An 18,589-nucleotide genomic window follows, 5' to 3' on the forward strand; every position below is an offset into this window, starting at 1 on the left:
CATATCAGATGTTTGGACGTTAATTAAGAGTATTAAATATAGACCGATAACAAAACTAATTGCATAAATTCATTAGACAAAATTTTTAAGTCTAATTAACCCACGATTAGCAAATGTTTACTGTAGCATCAGATTCGGTAATCATGGACTAATTAGGCTCAATAGATTCTTCTCGCGAAATAGTATAAAGTATAGGATAAGTTTATTTGTAGTCTATATTTAGTAGTTCTAATTAGTATTCAAACATTCGATGTGTATGTGATAGAGACTTAAAAAAAATCCTGTAAACAAACTGGGTATAAGCTGTGAGACCAAACACGTGGCCGTCCAATGGTCTCAATCACCACCAAACTTTTAACAATGCAGGTGTTTAAAGGGATACTTACCAACGAATAACCCTATTATTAACATGTCATAGGAGTAGAGAGGTGCTAGATATGATGCTTATGTGTTGAACTAAAGTTTAGTCAATTTAATAGGACATAATGCATGTGCATAAAGGGATATTTACCAACGAATAACTGTCTTGACGTGTCACAGGATAAAGGAGGTGCTAGACGCTTATGTGTCAAAACAAACCTATTTTAATTTAATAGGACAAGGGAATAGTCTCGTGTCAATCTTTTCACTTTTACTTATATTAAAAAAAATCAATCTTAAATTTAAGTAGATTTTAAGTTTTTTATTGTAGTTTATTTTTCAGCCTAGGTTTGTAGATAGCTAAAAACACATATAAAAGTTTAATTAATAAAATATTTTTTATTTGTAAATATACCACTTGCTTTTTCATCCACGATCTCACCTTAGGGACGAAACATAGGTTGGTCTCGTGCATATATTCCTTTTATCACGCACAATCGGGCGATTAATTAAGAGCCATGTTTTCCACGTATCCCTTCACAATCATGCATTCCACCGATCGTTGCTTCAATGCATGGAACAAGAATACCAAATCTACTCATTGGAATTGCGAAGTAATCAGGAACATATGTACACCAGTTGCATATGGCACCTAGCAATACAGAAATCGATGGCCAGCCAGGCCACCTTAATTTGGCACAGTTCTATTTTTGCCAAGAATTTATCATTTGCGTTTTTAATAACAAGAAGCCTGTTCACGACGAGGGAGAGGGCAGAGATTGTGTGTTGTTGTTACCTACAGCTCGTCATGTGCTCTCACCTTATCAATGGCAGCGTGCTGGTGCTCGAGCAGATAGCGAGCAGCCAGTGACGCTTGCAAGGCCGCCCCGTAGGGCAGCGTGTCTTCGTTGATGGTGAAGTAGGGGGAGTGGTGAGGCGCCTGTGGCCCGCGGGTCTCGTTGCACATGCCCAGGAAGTAGTAGTAAGTTGCAGGGATTGCGTCGGCGTAGAAGGCGAAGTCCTCGGCGCCCATGAGCGGCTGCTTGTCCCTGACATTCTTGGGGCCAACCATCTCGCTGGCTACCTTCACAAAGAAATCGTGGAGCCCAGCGTGGTTGATTGTTGGAGGGAAGAAAGGGCGATCCTTGTTGAGGAAGTCCACAACGGCATTGCACCGCTGCACGGATGCTTGTGAAACAATGACCTGAGAGAGGGAGAGCAGACATGAGGGGTAGCTCAGTATGAATGGTGATTTATCAACAATGATTGTGCAGATACGGACACTGAAACCCACTGGTGAGGAGTACTTTTCCAATACGGAAGTTAAAACGTAACATGATATGACGTACTGTTGTATTGTATTGCAAAGTGTACTATTCAATCTTACGGTTGGGTTGTGACAGTGATAGCAAGCTTTACCTTAACAAATATAATTCAAGGTATCAAGTGCCAATACCACTTTCTTGAGCAACTACTCTTATGTTTCTCTATCTTCCTTTCTATGAAAACCTAATGCTCAATTCAGACTTGAGAATTGGAAATACCAGAAATGCATTGCTGTTACCTCTTCAATTCGCTGCTTCAATTGATTAAAACTCTCTTTCAAAAAGGCTCGGAAGGTGCCACCAATCGTAACAGAATCAGGGATGACATTGAAGGCTCCACCTCCTTGAAATTTTCCAACTGTTACTACCTGCGAAACAAAGACATCAAGAGGGGAAAGAGTTAAATTCTGGAGTATACACAAAGCGCAACCCTCAACTCACATGGCAATGTGAGAGGAACAAATGATTAGTAGTATCACATTTAGCAACAATTTACCAAGCCATCGGAAAAAATTATGCCGAGGAAGTAAATTACTGAACAAAAATAATCTGTTATCTGCAAGATTTCTATGTTCATAAAATCATTTCATACTTATGAAGTCTTGTGCTTGACCTTCAAATAGCCTTAAGAGCGAAATCATAAAACTTGAATTACGAAATCGTTACAATAGGTACAAGAAAATATAAACCTTCCATATTAATAAGTGGTTAGCTGGTATGAAGTATGCAGTAATCAATTCCCAAAAAAATATTAAAGAAATATTGTTCATCCTTGGATCCTGACAATCTGCCAATACACCATTTATTTTCTGCAAAAAAATAAGCAGTGGGCACAATTGTACAACCCTCTTTATACATCACTACTATCAAGTGTGTCAGAGTGACAAATTCTCTACACAAAAACAAATTATGTAAACCATAAAAAGTCTATAAAAAATTTAATCAAGAACATGCATTTTTTTTCCTTCAAAATATAGGTATAGAATACAGTAACTCACCTGTGAGTCTAGGGGATCAGCTTCCCGTGAAACAAGTTGCTGAAGGCTTACAATAACATTTGATGCAGCCAGTATTGGATCTATAGTGTGGTGAGGAAGTGCAGCGTGCCCTCCCTTTCCACTTATTACTGCCTCGAAGAATCCACTCCCTGCCATTACAGGTCCTGGCCTGGATGCCACCACACCAATAGGCACAACATCAGCAACATGAACCCCAAAAATGGCCTCTATATTTTCCATAGCTCCATCATCTATCATTTTCTTTGCCCCAGCACCACCTTCCTCAGCTGGTTGGAAAACAAGTACTACGGTACCCTACAGTTATCAAGATGACATTGTAACAAGAGAAAGGGTAAAGTAATTGAAATTCATGGGTTAAAGAAATACCGAAATAGGAGAAACAAAGTAGTTCCTTTTTTAGAACACTGAAAAGAGAAACGTGAGACCAAAACCCCACATGGGCTAACCATAGGATTGTCTAAAAGGAACTATGCACTCAATGTCTGACAAACTAAATGCACATGAACCCACGACCATAGGGTTATCAAAAAAGAGCTATGTACTCAACTGCTCACAAACAAAATGCACATGAAATTATCCCACAAAGAGCACCGTAACAAACCAGTAGAACTGCAGAAGGAGAGACCAAATATTGTATTTCATATAGTAAAAGATTGGATAACCATATAAGATATTCATTAAAAATCAAAAGAAAATTGAAAACAACCATACAAATATCATTCATTCCTGGAAGAGTTGGTTGGTGTTTCAGATAGCTGAGATTAAATGATCGAGAAATTATCTGACTATTTAAGGATATAAACAAATGATTTAACTACTTCTCAAAGTTGAAAATTTGCTCTAGAAAGATCAGATGAGGAACTTCTATTTGGAAGAAAACACACCGCTTAGGGGCCTTGGAAGCATGGCTGGAAATATCTTAAAATTTATAATTGGGAATGGACGCAGCTAGGGTAAGAAAAAGGAAAACAAAATATTGCCTGTTGACCTGTTGATTTAAGGTTTTAGGAACCTTCTTTTTCATGAGGAAAAATTGGTTGTTGTAGTGGAAGTGGATAGATTAAAGGACAGAAATATTGAATATTTGACTATTCTATAATTTTATGTTTCAATGTGCTTCATCTTTGAAAATATGCATGGAACCTTGTTTTCTATAACTAAAACGAAAATAATTTTTTCTATCATAAAAAATCACTAGGAAAAACTAATGCCCATATAAGAATAATTCCCAATAAGTATCCACTATATCACTTAATACTTTAAGCCTTAATACCAAGTAAAATAGAGAAATACTTCCGTATCATGACTGTAAATACAGGATGAGCTAGTAGCTGAGACAATAAAACTGATACATAACACAAAAATTCCCTATAACCTATTCCCTGGCATTAACACCAAACTAGTAATATTTGATGACATTTTAATATCAAATGAACAAGCAACTATTTTCCAAAACAAGGAGAACGAAATATATGTAAGAAGGTTAAATAGGATAAGCATGTGGGAATTATATCACATCATTTCATTGTACTATGGTAAACTTATATTTCTTTAAAAATATCAGAAAGAAAGCCAACCTTCAGCTCGTCACGGTGCTCCTGAAGTATCCTGGCAGAACCCAACAACATAGCGACATGTGCATCATGGCCACACCCATGCATCTTTCCAGGCACTTTACTCTTGTGCTCCCATTCCACACTTTCCTAAAGATTGACACACTGAGGTAAGTTAATTCGGCCTTTTCAAACCAACAGCCAGCTACAGCTCATATTTCAGTTTTACCAGAGGAAAAATTACCAAATTCACCACTAACAAATAATTTAATGACCATCAGCTAGGGTATGTCATCCGATTGGATAGATTTATGATCTTCCTCAGCAAACAATCTACATAGCTAAAACAGGTTTTCTCGAAATTGATAAAAATACAATAAAAAGAACATTTATGTCCTTATTAACTGAGAAATAAAAAATATAGCAGGTAAATAAATAGTCAAATTGTGTGATCTAGCTCTCACATAAGTAGATGATAAATCGTGTGAGCCAATGCTGATACAAAAGTATTGCATATTTGTCTCAGCATCATTTCACCATTAATGGAAATATAAGTCATGCTTTATTTCAGTTTCCGTAGGTTGTGCATGTGATTCATTCCTGCTATCCTATAAAAAGAAAAAGTCTGTCCTCAGATGTTCCTAATCAAAAGGAGCAGCTAGTAAATGCCTGATAGCGTACACTCCTCATTTTCTTACCAAAACAGTGTTTGCCTCAAGCTATCATACCAGACCTCAAATTTCTATTTTACAATTTTCATATCCAGACGTCCCTTGACAACAAAGGTGCGTTAAGATTTGAGTTTCTTACTGATTCACCGTACAATTTTTGAAACAGACGGTCTTCAAATATTTGATGTTCCTCTCTCCATATCTCAAATTCTTACATTTCCAAGTTTTTGTAGGACCGCAGTTTTTGTTTTTGATTTCAAAGAAAACAAATAGGTGTAGGCACAGCTCAATGTTTTAGTAATTCAACGAACAATTAACACAGATCACACAGAAGCGCCACGAATCAATCTACCGGGAGCGGAGCCACGAAGCTATCGGAATCAACCTAATCCAAACAGCAACAGGAGGAGCAGGCAGAGAAGTAGGGGAAGGAACCTAAGGGAAAAAGAAAATGGGAGAGCAAGCGACCTGCATCGCGAGCGCGTCCATGTCGGCCCGGAGCGCGACGAAGGGCGGGCCGCCGGTGCCGACGGTGGCGACGACGCCGGTGACGGCGAAGGGGTGCCTGTAGGGGATCCCCAGGGCGTCCAGCTCCCGGCGCACGAGCTCGCTGGTGGCGAACTCCTCGTACCCGAGCTCCGGGTTCTCGTGGATCCGCCGCCGCAGCCCGGTCATCCACCCGGCGAACTCCGCCTCCTTCGCCCGCCGCAGGAGCTCCGCGGAGTCGTCCAGCGCCGCCCCCGCCCCCACCGCGCAGGCGGCGGCGACGACGAGGACGGCGACGAGCAGCAGGAGACGCGACGGCGCATCGGCGGCGGCGGCGGCCATGGGCAGCGACAATCTCGTGGCAGGCAGTTCGATGAGCACGCGCTCTTCCTTCGCCCACTCGACTCGAGCCGCCTCCGCTTTTATAATTGTTTACTATTAATGTATTATTATTATTATCGACAGAAACTAACGCGCACGAGCGAGATAAGTGGAGTAGGGAGCTAGTGCTACTAACTATGTTATAATAACTTTATTTTTCGTTTTTTTCAAACCCTTTTGTTTTATTTAAAAAATTTATAAAAAACTTTAAAAAAATTAGTCACATATAAACTACTATTCATGTTTTATTATCTAGTAAAAATAAAAATATTAATTAAAATAAATTTCAAATAAGACAAAGAGTCATTGTATAAAAAACTAAAAAATGATCTTATTTCGAGACAGATGTCTTATATAATTGATTTCGAGACGGATGTCTTATATAATTGTTTCCCGATAACTTTTTGGAATTTAAATTTGTTTCATAAAAAATATATTTATAGAGTGATATTTGTCACATCAGTCACCTCATATTTAAAACTTTTAGGCCCGATTCAAAAGAATTTTATAGGAATTTTAAAGGATTTTATTCCTATAGAAATTTTTCCTACAAAGCCCTTTGAATCAAAGGAATAAATCATATGAAATCCTATGAAATTCCTATGAAATGCATCTTCCTATACAAGTTTTTTTGAAGGAAATTTAACAAGAGGACGAACCTCATGGAAAAAATTCTTTCAGTTTATATCTCCTCAAATTCCTGAGCTTTTCCTATGATCCAATCAAACGGTTATTCCTACGTTTTCTTGTGTTTTACAATCCTCTGTTTTACGCCTACGTTCTTGTCAGAATCCTATATTTTTTCTAATCCTTTATTTTTTTATTCCTGTGATTCAAAGTGGCCCTTATATTTTTTACTTCGTCTTTTCGCTTTTGCATACACTTATAATCTAGTATTTAAATTTCACTCTTAAATTCTGAGTTAATTTTAGAGTTTTTTTATAAGTTTATTTTTTTAGTTTAGCTTTTAGATTGCTAAGAATACATTTAAATAATTTTTATTCGTAATTTTTTTAAATACGTCGTTTGACCTTTTTGGTAACAAACAATCACCTTTTTAACTTTCACTCTATGTAATCTCTTTATTAAATTTAATAAGAGATATTTAAGTTATTTTTTATAATTAATTTGCTTCTACAGCGTTGAAAATGGACGAGTACCCGAGATTGTCTAACAGTAGGCAAGGTTTACATATGAGCGAACACTAGCAACACGGTAGTTGTTGAGTTTGAGCTTGACTTGTTCTCTCTTTCATTGCTCTCTTTTTTTGGTTGCGCGCTTTCTAGATCAGGTTGCTCGTATTCTCTATGGTTGGTTTTCGCTTTTATCCGGTTTGGGTAGTCCTTTGTTTCCGGACGTTTTTGCATGATGTGGTACACGCATCACGCATGGTTTTCGTGTTGAGGCATGTGGTTTGGTAGTTGTGGTGTGCTACCGTTTGCACGAACAAGGGCTGGGCTCTGCCGATCTGGATGCCACCAAACGTGCTCAAATGCTCAATAACATCACTGGCTCCACCTCTACTGTATCCAATCTTTTCGCTCCGGCTTATACTTATAAGTCAAAATTTAAATTTTTATCTTTAAATTTGGAGTTAGTTTTGAAAATCAAACAATCACTCCACTGTTAGGCTAGGGGGACTTGGTTCACTAATTTGAACCTCACCAACAACAGTTCCCATGTGTTTCAATCCAAGAAACTCTTTTGATGAATCACCAGCAGTTCAAGGAGTGAGTACACGCACTATGGATGTTGCATTTATATTGTATTTGAGAAAACTTAAATTAGGAGCACCGTAAGTGCATGCTCCCTCCATATTTTTTTTATGACGTCGTTGACTTCTGAATATACTTTTGACTGTTCGTCTTATTCAAAATTTATATCTAAATATGCAAAATTATAAACTATACTTAAAGTTCCTATAATAATAAATCATATTATAACAAAATAATTAATAATTATATAATTTTTTTGAATAAGACGAAAGGTCAAACGTGGACCTAAAAGTCAACGGTGTCATATAAAAAAATATGGAGGTAGTACAACATAAGAGTAAGTATAATAAATTAATATAAGTTGATTGTAAGAATTAAATAATTAATACATCAGGTTTGTGAATATAGAGAAAAAACAAGAGAGAGAAAACCGAGTTATATATTTATAGCCAACTAACTTCAATAAATTAAGAGAAAGATCGGTTAGACATAAATATTATAGTATATATTTATAACAATATAACTAATTACTTTCCCGTTCTAAAAATATAAGATGTAACTATTATTGCTAACACAAAGACCAAGAGAAAGTTATACCCATCACATTGTTTAGATTGCCTTATTGCATAGATGTATGTAACCTGGTTGTGTTTTGACGGTGAAGAATTTAAATAAATCAAATTTAGAGTAAATAGATATACCAATGTAAAAGCAAAATGACTTGAATATTCACAGCCTTATCAAATTCCAATACAAATATCCCTCATTCCAATTCATTTGTTCTCGGCCTTTACAAATTTCAATACAATATTTGCTAAAAATAAATTTATTTAGAAGAAACTAGCGGAGAAAAGGACAATTTTATTCTGAATGGAAGGAATATTAGAAGCACTCTAGCCATAACTTATGTTTTTTTTTATATTTGCATAATATTTTTAAATATGATGAATCGAAGGTGGTACGTTGCAGCCATGTACGTGGATCGTACCACGTGTCCATGTGTCTTTCTAGTAGACCACACAAAATACCAGGTGAATCCTGCTTGAAACACAAAACTTCACCAAAAAATCGTAAAGATTAGGGCTCAATTTAAACGTAGGATTAAAAACAATGGTGGAGTAGAAAAAACAAATGATTTTAATGGAAATGCAGATGTAAAACAAAGGAGGGTAAAACACAATAAAAAGATGAATGGCCGTACAGAATATGCAAGAATCGGATTTACAGATAAACATGGATGGAACTAGAATAAAATATAGAGGTGCCACTTATTTGCTTTTTATGCTTTGAATTAAATTTATGTTACCATGGATGCTTGAGTTTGGATTAAAAGTGATATATATGATGAAAATATATAAACTCTGACTAAAATTTTTCTAGACCGGGTTACTAGATAGGAACCCCCAGACCTAACATAGCTCCGTCCTTGGCGATAAACTCAAAGAAAAATTTTCAATAGGTTGGAGCCCTTATTAATTTGACTTCAAATATGAAATTGTGATATATTTTATGAATTTAATAGAATTTAGTATATTGGAAAAAATTCTTATAGGGTTTGAAACGTGCTCCCCCATTTCTTGATATAAGATTTTTTGTTTATATCTAGATTTAACTATAGGTTAATATATATTATATATATACTTATTAATATATATAAATATAAATATAGAAAAATTAAAACATCTTACGGTATAAAACAAATTTTGTACGCAAATCAAAAGTGCCCCTTGTGGTTTAGGCTCAGAGATGGCAACGGGGACCCATGACCCAAGACTCGATGGATATTTACTTCATTAGGGTATAGGTATGAGCTAAATATATTACCCGTGGGTAAGTAATTGGACAAATACTTTCACCCGATGGGTACGCGAGTATGAAAACGTTCTTATGATCTCCATACCCGTTTACCCATGGGTAATAAATACCCGTAAGTTTAAATGCATGTCATGGTCTAATATCATATTAGCCTAGTCTAATTAACCAAAATCATAGGTATTTAACCATCCATACATTTCCACCACACTATATGAATGTGTGATGCCCTAAGTATCTAGCGTTTGTGCATATATTATATGGAAAATATGATATTTAGATTGTTTTGAACTTTTGTGGGTATATGGGTAACCCGATGGGTAAGGTTTACCCAAGCGGGTATGGGTATGAAAAAAATTTCTTACCCGTGACGGATATAGATATTTTAATGGTACAAAATTTTACTAGTGGATATGGGTAGAGAATAGCAGTACCCGATGAATATTTACCCATCGCCAATTAGGCTGGTTTATCGAACAGCCTCGATCGAAATGGGCCGGGCCCAACTCGGACGCATCCGGTTTGCCCCTCCTGCTTTACGCTTTCCATGGAGGTTGGCGTAAAACCCGTCGTCTTCCTCTCCCATCCGCCTCCCCTCGCTCTCCCCAATTTCCTTCCTCCTCGCCTCGCCTCGTTTTTGTCCCGGAGGAGCTCGCCTCCGCCGCCTCCGGATCGGATTTTCCAGGGGTTTCCCCGCCCGGCGACCAGGATCATCGGGGCTGGGGTCGCCATGGGGGAGGTGTTCGAGGGCTACGAGCGCCAGTACTGCGAGATCTCCGCCTCCCTCGCCCGCAAGTGCACCGCTGCCTCCGCTCTCCAAGGAGGTATTCGGTGTACACGCACGCACACACCAGGAATCATCTCCTAATCTCGATCGATGTTAGCGATCCGGGTTAAACTCTTTCGTTGCCGCCCCGGGCGTGTTTTGGTTTCGTTTCGTTTGCAGAGAAGCTGAAGCAGAAGGCGTCGGAGATCAAGTCCGGCATCGACGGGGCCGAGGGATTGGTGAGTGGAAATTAGGAGCTTGCTGTTTGCGATTAGATGAGAGTGGTGTGCGCTGTGAGCTATCGATTTGAAAGGAATTGCTTTGATGGTTAGGTGTTTATTGTGGATCAAGGATGGGTCGTTCGCAAGACTATATTCTTGTACCGATCACGGATAGTTAGAATTGAATTAGCCGGAACATCAAGGGGACATTTCTTTTTTGCGATTTAGTTTGTGCAGAAGTAGAATTTTTTTATGGAATTAGTTTACTGTGTGAAACGAAGAAGATGATTCTTTGTGGTACTAGGTAGCTATGGGCCTGTTTGGTAGGGTTTAACTCTAGGATTGAAGTCTGGAGTGGAGCTATGGAGCAGCTCAAACCAATCTCCACCTCTCTAGTTCATTTTTTATATCACTCCAGCCTGCTCCGCTCCAATTTTATGTGGAGCTGAAATCGTTTGGTTGGGCTCTAGAGCTAAAGCTGAAGCCGTACCAAACAGGCTCTATGTATGTGTAGTCAGGTATGCTGCAAAATTCTTTTCATTCCTTCACAAAATAACATAAAAAACAAATCAATTCAATTCCTGTAAATAGACCCCTCTGCTCCAAATGGATAAGAGAGGCATTTCCGCTCAGCTCTTTTTCCTTCTGTTTGGACAGGAAGAGAGAAATATTTGACTAAGATTGGATTTCGTTGCACTTTACTATTTATCATGTGTTGAGAAAACCACTTTTCCATTCCAGATAAGGAATATGGATCTTGAAGCAAGGAACCAACAGCCGAGCGTGAGGGCTGGGCTGCTGGCAAAACTGAGGGAGTACAAGTCAGATCTTAACAACCTGAAAGGAGCGTTGAAGAGGGTCACCACAGGTAATACCCAACAAGGGTCGAGGGAAGAGTTGCTGGAGTCAGGAATGGCTGAAACGTTGGGGGTATGCTGCTTATTCTGAATCCTATATAATTCCTACTTGGCTGGTGAATCAAATTTGTTGGTTTTCTGGTGGAGTGTGATGCACATGTTTTTTAGTTTGAGCTTTAAGTTTTATTATCTGAAACGCTAAAATGGAACACCTATTTGATCTGTGCTAATTCTTGTTGGTTCTTGTCAAAAATTGTCATCGGGATCAGGATACAGCACACTGCACATTAATATAGCGATTGATGTGTTAAGACACTCAATCTATAGCTAAACCAAGGATTGTAGGGAAACAAATACGTGGGGCTTAATGTTCCTCCCCTGAATGTTCAATGGATATAGCGATGTAACTTGTTTGTGCAAATTTATAAGGAATGCCAAGTGAATTATGTAAGTCAGTCAGTGTGAGCTTATAGAATGTTTCATGGTAACTTGGTGAGCATATGCATAATAGATATACTGAGTCTCAATGAAAACATGCATAATGGCCATGCCATTTGTCAGATTTATCATATATGTAGCATCATATTGAGTTATGTGCATTTGAAGCCTATGCAAACTTGAACTTATTGCAGAAAAGAATATTACTGTATTGCATTGATGAGCTAACTTTTCTTTCAACCAGAATGAATGTTAGTAGATTTATACATATTTCCATAATGCTAATATATATTAAGCTATGTTAGTCGATTTATGCATTGTTGTGACATTCTCTCAAAACAAAGGCTGAGAAGATAATATAAAGACTCATATAATATTGTAAAATTCCTACTTTCAACCAAGCCTCATACTATTCATCTAAGTTTATTTGACTTGTTAGTTACATAAGTTTATTCCTTTGCCAATCAATAAATGTCATTAGAAAGTCCAATCATGTATTTGATGTTGAATCATGCAGGTATCTGCTGATCAAAAGTCAAGATTGCTCAGGACAACTGAAAAGCAAAATCAAACAACTGATAGGATCAGAGATAGCCACAGAACCATGCTGGAGACTGAAGATCTTGGAGTCTCCCTCTTGCAGGACCTGCATCAACAGCGTCAGCGTCTAATACACGCTCATGATACAGTAAGTAACTAGTATTTACTATTTATTTAGTCATTCCCTGTTTGGACAACTGCTTTCTTTTTTCATCTAATTTAAATATACACATAATTCCTATTGATATCAATTTGTATGCATTTTATTAAAGGAACTCATGTCTACCATAAATCTGTTCTGTATTGGATGTTATAGGTTTCCGTTATAGTATATTGACAGACTATTTATGTATGTGCATGAGTTCTGCGTCGTATTACTAAATCAAAGTCTTTTTCACACGAGTAAATTAGATACTAGTGCTGGATGTTTACCTGCTCTTATGGGCTCCTTGCAATTTATTTGGTGCATCAACAGAGGTAACCTCCATGGTAGTATGAATTGAAGAAGTGAGTCAACGGTATGAGTGGTCTTATAGTGTTTCAACTTACATAAGTCTGTGGTATAGAATTATTTATCAACATCAGCTGGTCAGAGACTCAGAGCATATAGCTAAAGCACAAACAACTGACAGAAAGTCAGCAAAACGATGATAGGATTTTTTTAGATAATGGATTAGAAACCCGGCCTCTACATCCAATACGATGATATGATAGGTCATAACATTGTCCGACACTTAAAATCATACTCGATTTACTGTACATGGACTTAGGCCGGAGTGTGTATCATCCTTGTTTCCCCCTGCTATTCATGTCTTTCTTGACATTGCAGTTGGACAATGTGGACGACAACATTGGAAAGAGCAGAAGGATCATGGGGGCCATGGTGAGGAGGATGGACAGGAACAAGTGGATCATAGGTTTCATTATTACCCTCCTCGTCTTGGCGATCCTAGTAATCCTGTATTTCAAGTTTGTGCATTGAGGGAGTCCAAGGACCGGGGATGAAGGTTGTGTGTGTTTTTGCATTTCTCACTCTTGTACTCTTGTTCTGTTTTGGGGTTGGATGAATCTTTGTTGTGGTTATGGACCTATGGTGAATGCTTTGGTTATGTAAAGAAAAAAAGAAGAATGAGTACTGAGTTTCATACTTCTATATGAAATGAATATCTTTTTATCCCAGACATAAAGAAATGACTAGTCTCGTGCATCATATTGTTATCTAGTATATTATGAGATGTTTCAGCTCTCTCTATTCATACGAATTTAATAAATCTAGACATATATATAAAACATATTCATTAATATATGGATGATAAAATTAAATTATCTTATAATATAAAACGGAAGGGGTTACTTACTGCTGGCCAAGAAAACATGGATAAATGTAAGGCTCAATTTGCGAAACACGGTGAAGTAATCTTGATCGCGCTGTCAATTATTTTTGGCAGGAAACACGGCGACGTAAGTTTGCGTCGCGGTGAGGAAGAGAATGATGGTGGCGGCCACGACGGAGATGATCGTCCACGGGCTGGAGAGGTAGTCCCGCCGGAGCTCCAGGAGCGCCTTCCTGACGCGGTAGTACCAGCGCGAGTTGCAGTACCGGCGCACTTCCTCGTACAGCGCGGCGAAAGCCTGGCGTTCGTCGTTCATGGCGGTGCCTCTGGCGAGGCGGCTGAAGAACTGGGCCGCCTCCTCGTCGTCGGACACCCGGCTCTCCAGGACGCCGCGCTCGCGGAGCAGCTCCACGTCGCGTGCCGTGACGATGAGGTTGCTCATCAACGCTACGTAGCTGGTGATCAGGCCCGGTTGCTGATCTCTTCCCCGCGTCGGCTCCAACGTGATGAGGTTGACGAGGACGGTCCGGTTCATGTCGTCGATCTCTATGGTCGGGATCTCCATGACGCCGGTGCCGTAGTCGAACGTCACGTCGTACCTGTGCAGTTGCCGTGGCGTGCTCCGCCGCACGAAGGTCACCCCCGCCACGAGCAGCTCGGTGGCGCGCGGTATCTTCCGCGGCGCCGGCCGAGGTGGCGGTGTCCGCTTGCGGTTGGGCATCAAATACTCCCAGAGCCTGGCCAGCGGTAGCGCTCCATTCTGCCTGAGCTTCGCCTCGGAAAGCTTTCGATGGAGCACTGCGCCTGGTTCTCCGCCCGCTTGGGCGCACGTAACAGTACTCGACGAGAAGGTTGAGGAGGGAATCCCTGCTGCCCTGCGTGCCGGCGACGATGGCGTAGATCCTCTCGAGGACAAAGAACGGGATCTGGTTCTCCACCAGGAGCAGGTCGGAGACGACCGACGTGAGGTTCCATCCAACGCTCGAGAGCGTGTCGGTCTTCCTTTCGTGCCACTTGAAGAAGAACTCGAGGATGAAGCAGCTAGCCGTCCAGTAAGAGCATCTGGACGAAGTCGTCGGAGCTGAGGCTGCTGGGGCCGGCGCTCGCTGTAGCACGCCAGCGCCCGGGCCTCCAGACCCCGCACCCCCGCGACTAACGTGGCCGCCTGACCGATCCCGTCTTCTCCGGGAAAGCGGCACAGAAGGTCGTTCAGGCAGCTCCACGTACTTGTGGTCCTCCATGGCGCGCAGCGTGGGGACGCCGTGCCCGTGGTAGTAGGGGCCGATGCATGGACACCACGCGCGGCTCGTACGCACGCGGTTGCTCTCCACAATGTACGCGGGGACGCGGAAGATGGTGAACGGCTGATTCTTCCTCCAAGCTTCTTCTCTGATCAGGGCGCCCAACCTTGCCTCCACTAAACCTTCCAACGACGGCGTCGCCATCTGTCTACTGTAATAGATATGACTATGCCCTGATGATGTGGATCGGAGGTATACCCGTTGCCGAGCTTTCAATACTAGCTTTCAAAAGTGATGCCCTGTTTACATCTATAGCTTTCAATACCAGCTAAGGTATATGAATATATGCAACTCGGAAAATAGATTATTGCACCTTCGTGAACTTTAGAATCAAATTGCAAATACAGAAATGCATGCACCGTCCTCAAAACCCATCGAACCGGCCAATACCACGTTACAGCTCAGCTCGCCGTTGTCATTTTTATGTGCACGTTGTTCTCCAGTCGATCGATCAGAAAACATCACGTGATGATAGCTGTCGAAAAAATGGATCTTGACTCAGGAAGGTTGAATATAAGAAAGACTCAGTACAACTGGTGCATGTTGGAAATATACAAAACGCACAGCCATGAACCATCAAATCAGATCAACACGTTTCTCAGTCATTGACATTTTTTTTTGCATGAATTTCTTGAGTTAGTCCAACAGAAAATTAAGCATGGCCACCAATTAATGCTGTCTCTCGCAGATGAGCGTCACGAGTTGTCGTAACCTTCTTGCACGTTTGTGCTTTGGGTTGGAGAGTACAGGGAGAGAGGAGTACCGTGAACATTGGTTGATTATATTGTGCGTCAAGGGCCAATATATATAGGGGTATATGGAAGAAAATAAGATATAACTATAGATATGAAACGAGTCCATATAAATCAATCCTATTTTAATATAGCTTTAACTACCATATACTCTAACATCCCCGTATTCCAAGTATGAGCAACATAGGCACTTAGATTGGAGAAGAAATCGGCGAGAGTGTGTAACATGGATGATAGCCATCTATTCCATAGTCAATGTAGCCAAAGCGAAGGACGTGAGGGACCCGTGGTCCAGTGGCGAACCCAGGTGCAGCTTCCCGGGGTCCTCAGACCCCGGATAAATTATTTAATTCTTACTAAATTATATCATATTAATTAGTGTATGAGTATAAAAATTAAATAATTAGTATGTATTGGACCCCCGGTAATTTATGTCCTGGGTTCGCCACTGCCGTGGTCACTGAAGCCGTGCATAAAGTAGCTGTGGTCAGTGCAGCAAAAGTCGAAAAGTTGATGTCGAGGTAGCCCATAGCCAAGCTGCACGACACGTATAGGACACCATAGAATGGTTGTGGGTACGTAGGATGGACTCGTAGCGCGAGGACGTGCGGAAGATGATGCAATCGTGACAGTCATTTAGAAAGATGACACCGAAGAGCCGATGTAGTCAAACCATGTAGCACGAGATGTCACGCTGGGTTTGCTAGACGAGAAGATAATTCGGGATGAATGTGGGTAATGGTGTTGCCAATACCTTGCGGGCAAGATAGGAGATCATCATGAATCATATGTCAATGTCGGAGAAAACTAGGAGAGAAGGCATCTAGAATGATAGTGGCACAAGAATGACAAAGAAGAAGAATTGCAAGAGCAGCGCGCAATTGTCGAATAAGAGCAACGACAATCATGCAGCCGTCCAGTGGTAGCAGTGACAAGACTTGGTCATCCAGGGGTAGGGGCGGCCTCGGCTGGCATCGAACAAAGCTACGACATCAACAGGAGCTGCGGCAAGAGCCGTCAAGTGGCGGCACGAATTAATCCGGTAAGCTGCGGCATCCTCAGCCTCCGGCGAGCAACGATGACATCAAAGCCCTTGCATATTTTGATTTGAGAAGTTAGTTTTGGTGTTTTGGGACATAGATTATGCATGGTAGGATTTGTGGTTCACAACTTGTCCGTTTTTATTGTAATGATTTTGTTGATTTAACGATCGATCTATGCATCATGTTTGTAGTGATTTGGGTATCCATTTGTCTATATTAATTTTCATGAATGTATATGTTAATTAATTTTACCACTTTGGTGTATGTAGCATGCTGGTGTTTCTATTACTATGAATTAAGTGAAGAAAATATGAAATAAATAAAGAAAACTATAGGAAAAGATGTCAACTTTGACGGCTCTATAGTAGGAGCTGTCAAACAGATAAGGGGTTATTGTGAAGGCTGATGAGCCGTTACGGATAATTTCACTTATCAATGACAATTAGTTTATAACAGCTCGACCAGTCATTATAGATGGGAGTTTGAAGCCGCCACCGATAAGGGTTCTGTGCTGGTGCCAGCTGCTCTGCACGGTGACGATCACGCATTAGAGCCTATCGAGGGTGAACTACAGGATCTGATTCTTCATCAGGAACATGTCAGAGAGGACTGACGTGGGGCCCTATCTGATGTCTCAGAGTATTGGGCTGCTTTTCACGACACTTGAAGAAGAACTCGAGGATGAATCCATATCCGTATCCGTAACCTTCAGCTCGGGATCCGGCGCCATTGCCACCATCTGGTCAAGATGGTCGCAGCTAGGGAGAAGAGCTGATAGGTGGACCTCTTACTTTTTGACTGGGCGCCACGTAATAGGCACATGCTGCTCTAGGCTGGAATAGGAGAAAGTTGGGTGGTTGTTCGTCTGTCAATAGAAAAATCAAATGATATATTTATAAATAAAAAATGATATATATATATATATACATAATTACCAATTAAAAAGCCAATGCTAGAAAATAGAACTCGATGAAAAACCATAAAATTAACTCTAAATTTAAGTTGAAAGATTTAATTTTAGCTTATAAGTATAAGCATAAGTGAAATATAGGATAAAAATGTTTGATAAATTTATCTAACAAGTATCTAAAATTGGTCCATAGAACTGAATTTAGGAATTAGTCTAGAAAAAAAAATCTCTAATAGCTTGTGTCCATTCTCAATATTTATGAATGCCTAAAAACAACTCTCCCATATTCTAAAGCTATGGTTGAAATATATGTTTTTAATACAAGTTATTTAGTTTTAGGCTTATTATTGAGGAGGGTATAATTTTTAGACCCAATATTTTTTTTTATGGATCCAATATAAGGTTTGGGAAGTAAATATCACCAACCTCCTCGAGATGCTCTGCACTTCTGCTGATATAGAACTAGTGATGTGCCAATAGCCATCAAATGCAAGCATGCAATTACTAGCCACGTGATAGATTCTTATTATATTATCTACTATAATACAATTTTTAATGATCTTGTCAGCTATTTTATTAACATTTAGGAAAGAGGTAACCAAAGGAACGCAGCTAGCATACTCCCCAGCTGGCAAAACCCAGCTAAACAAACATGTGAAGTGATGAGATAGCTATCCATCAGAGGCATATGCATGCATGCAGCTTGCTAATACAAAAATACAACCTCGTGAAACATGAAACACGAAACCAACGAAGCCGATCGTCGCCCGTTGATATTCTATACATTCGATCCAAGAGCAGGTACAACAGCAGGCTATAAGCCAGTTATAAGTATATTTTAAAAAGATAAGACGGGAGAAAGAAAAGAGGTGAGCTACTAATTTATAGCCAGCTTACACATGGGCTTCAAGACAAAATATGTGTATGACATGTGAGGTCATGTATTAATGTTTTGTAGCTAACTATTATGTGCATTAGCTATTAGATTGACTATAAATGAATTAGAGCTAGTAGTTAGCTATACTATTGAACTTGCTCTAGCAGAAAAGCACAACCTAGGACGCATCAACTTGATGGTGAGAGATTGACTTCTTTGACATCAGGC

General features: G+C 40.0%; 2 protein-coding genes and 1 pseudogene across 2 annotated transcripts; 1 reads left to right on the forward strand and 2 right to left on the reverse strand.

Annotated features, from left to right (window-relative positions):
- Positions 1-825: 825 nt before the first annotated feature.
- On the reverse strand, positions 826-5,838 carry LOC102702806 (IAA-amino acid hydrolase ILR1-like 1). Its single transcript, XM_006645942.2, has 5 exons — positions 5,397-5,838; positions 4,282-4,407; positions 2,684-2,998; positions 1,925-2,053; positions 826-1,564 (listed from the first exon to the last, which is right to left on the reverse strand). The coding sequence occupies exons 1-5, from the start codon at positions 5,754-5,756 to the stop codon at positions 1,157-1,159; spliced, it is 1,338 nt and encodes a 445-aa protein (XP_006646005.2). The 5' UTR covers positions 5,757-5,838; the 3' UTR covers positions 826-1,156.
- Positions 5,839-9,925: 4,087 nt separating this feature from the next.
- LOC102703161 (vesicle transport v-SNARE 13-like) lies at positions 9,926-13,354 on the forward strand. Its single transcript, XM_006644201.2, has 5 exons — positions 9,926-10,146; positions 10,269-10,327; positions 11,051-11,239; positions 12,122-12,292; positions 12,974-13,354. Exons 1-5 carry the CDS (start codon positions 10,053-10,055, stop codon positions 13,124-13,126), a joined length of 666 nt encoding a protein of 221 aa, XP_006644264.1. The 5' UTR covers positions 9,926-10,052; the 3' UTR covers positions 13,127-13,354.
- A 221-nt stretch (positions 13,355-13,575) lies between these two features.
- LOC102703084 lies at positions 13,576-14,902 on the reverse strand (annotated as a pseudogene).
- Positions 14,903-18,589: the final 3,687 nt, after the last annotated feature.

The sequence above is a fragment of the Oryza brachyantha genome, chromosome 1, assembly GCF_000231095.2.
Source record: "Oryza brachyantha chromosome 1, ObraRS2, whole genome shotgun sequence".
Classification (NCBI taxonomy): Eukaryota; Viridiplantae; Streptophyta; class Magnoliopsida; order Poales; family Poaceae; genus Oryza; species Oryza brachyantha.

What these genes read in the sequence shown, in the direction of transcription:
- LOC102703161 (XM_006644201.2), top strand. Translation starts at nt 10,053, where the DNA reads ATGGGGGAGGTGTTCGAGGGCTACGAGCGCCAGTACTGCGAGATCTCC. An exon ending in GAATGGCTGAAACGTTGGGG is followed by an intron (nt 11,240 to 12,121) that starts GTATGCTGCTTA and finishes TGAATCATGCAG; the next exon opens with GTATCTGCTGATCAAAAGTC. An exon ending in TAATACACGCTCATGATACA is followed by an intron (nt 12,293 to 12,973) that starts GTAAGTAACTAG and finishes TTGACATTGCAG; the next exon opens with TTGGACAATGTGGACGACAA.
- LOC102702806 (XM_006645942.2), bottom strand. Translation starts at nt 5,756, where the DNA reads ATGGCCGCCGCCGCCGCCGATGCGCCGTCGCGTCTCCTGCTGCTCGTC. An exon ending in AGCACCGTGACGAGCTGAAG is followed by an intron (nt 2,999 to 4,281) that starts GTTGGCTTTCTT and finishes TGATAACTGTAG; the next exon opens with GGTACCGTAGTACTTGTTTT. An exon ending in TGAAGCAGCGAATTGAAGAG is followed by an intron (nt 1,565 to 1,924) that starts GTAACAGCAATG and finishes TCCCTCTCTCAG; the next exon opens with GTCATTGTTTCACAAGCATC.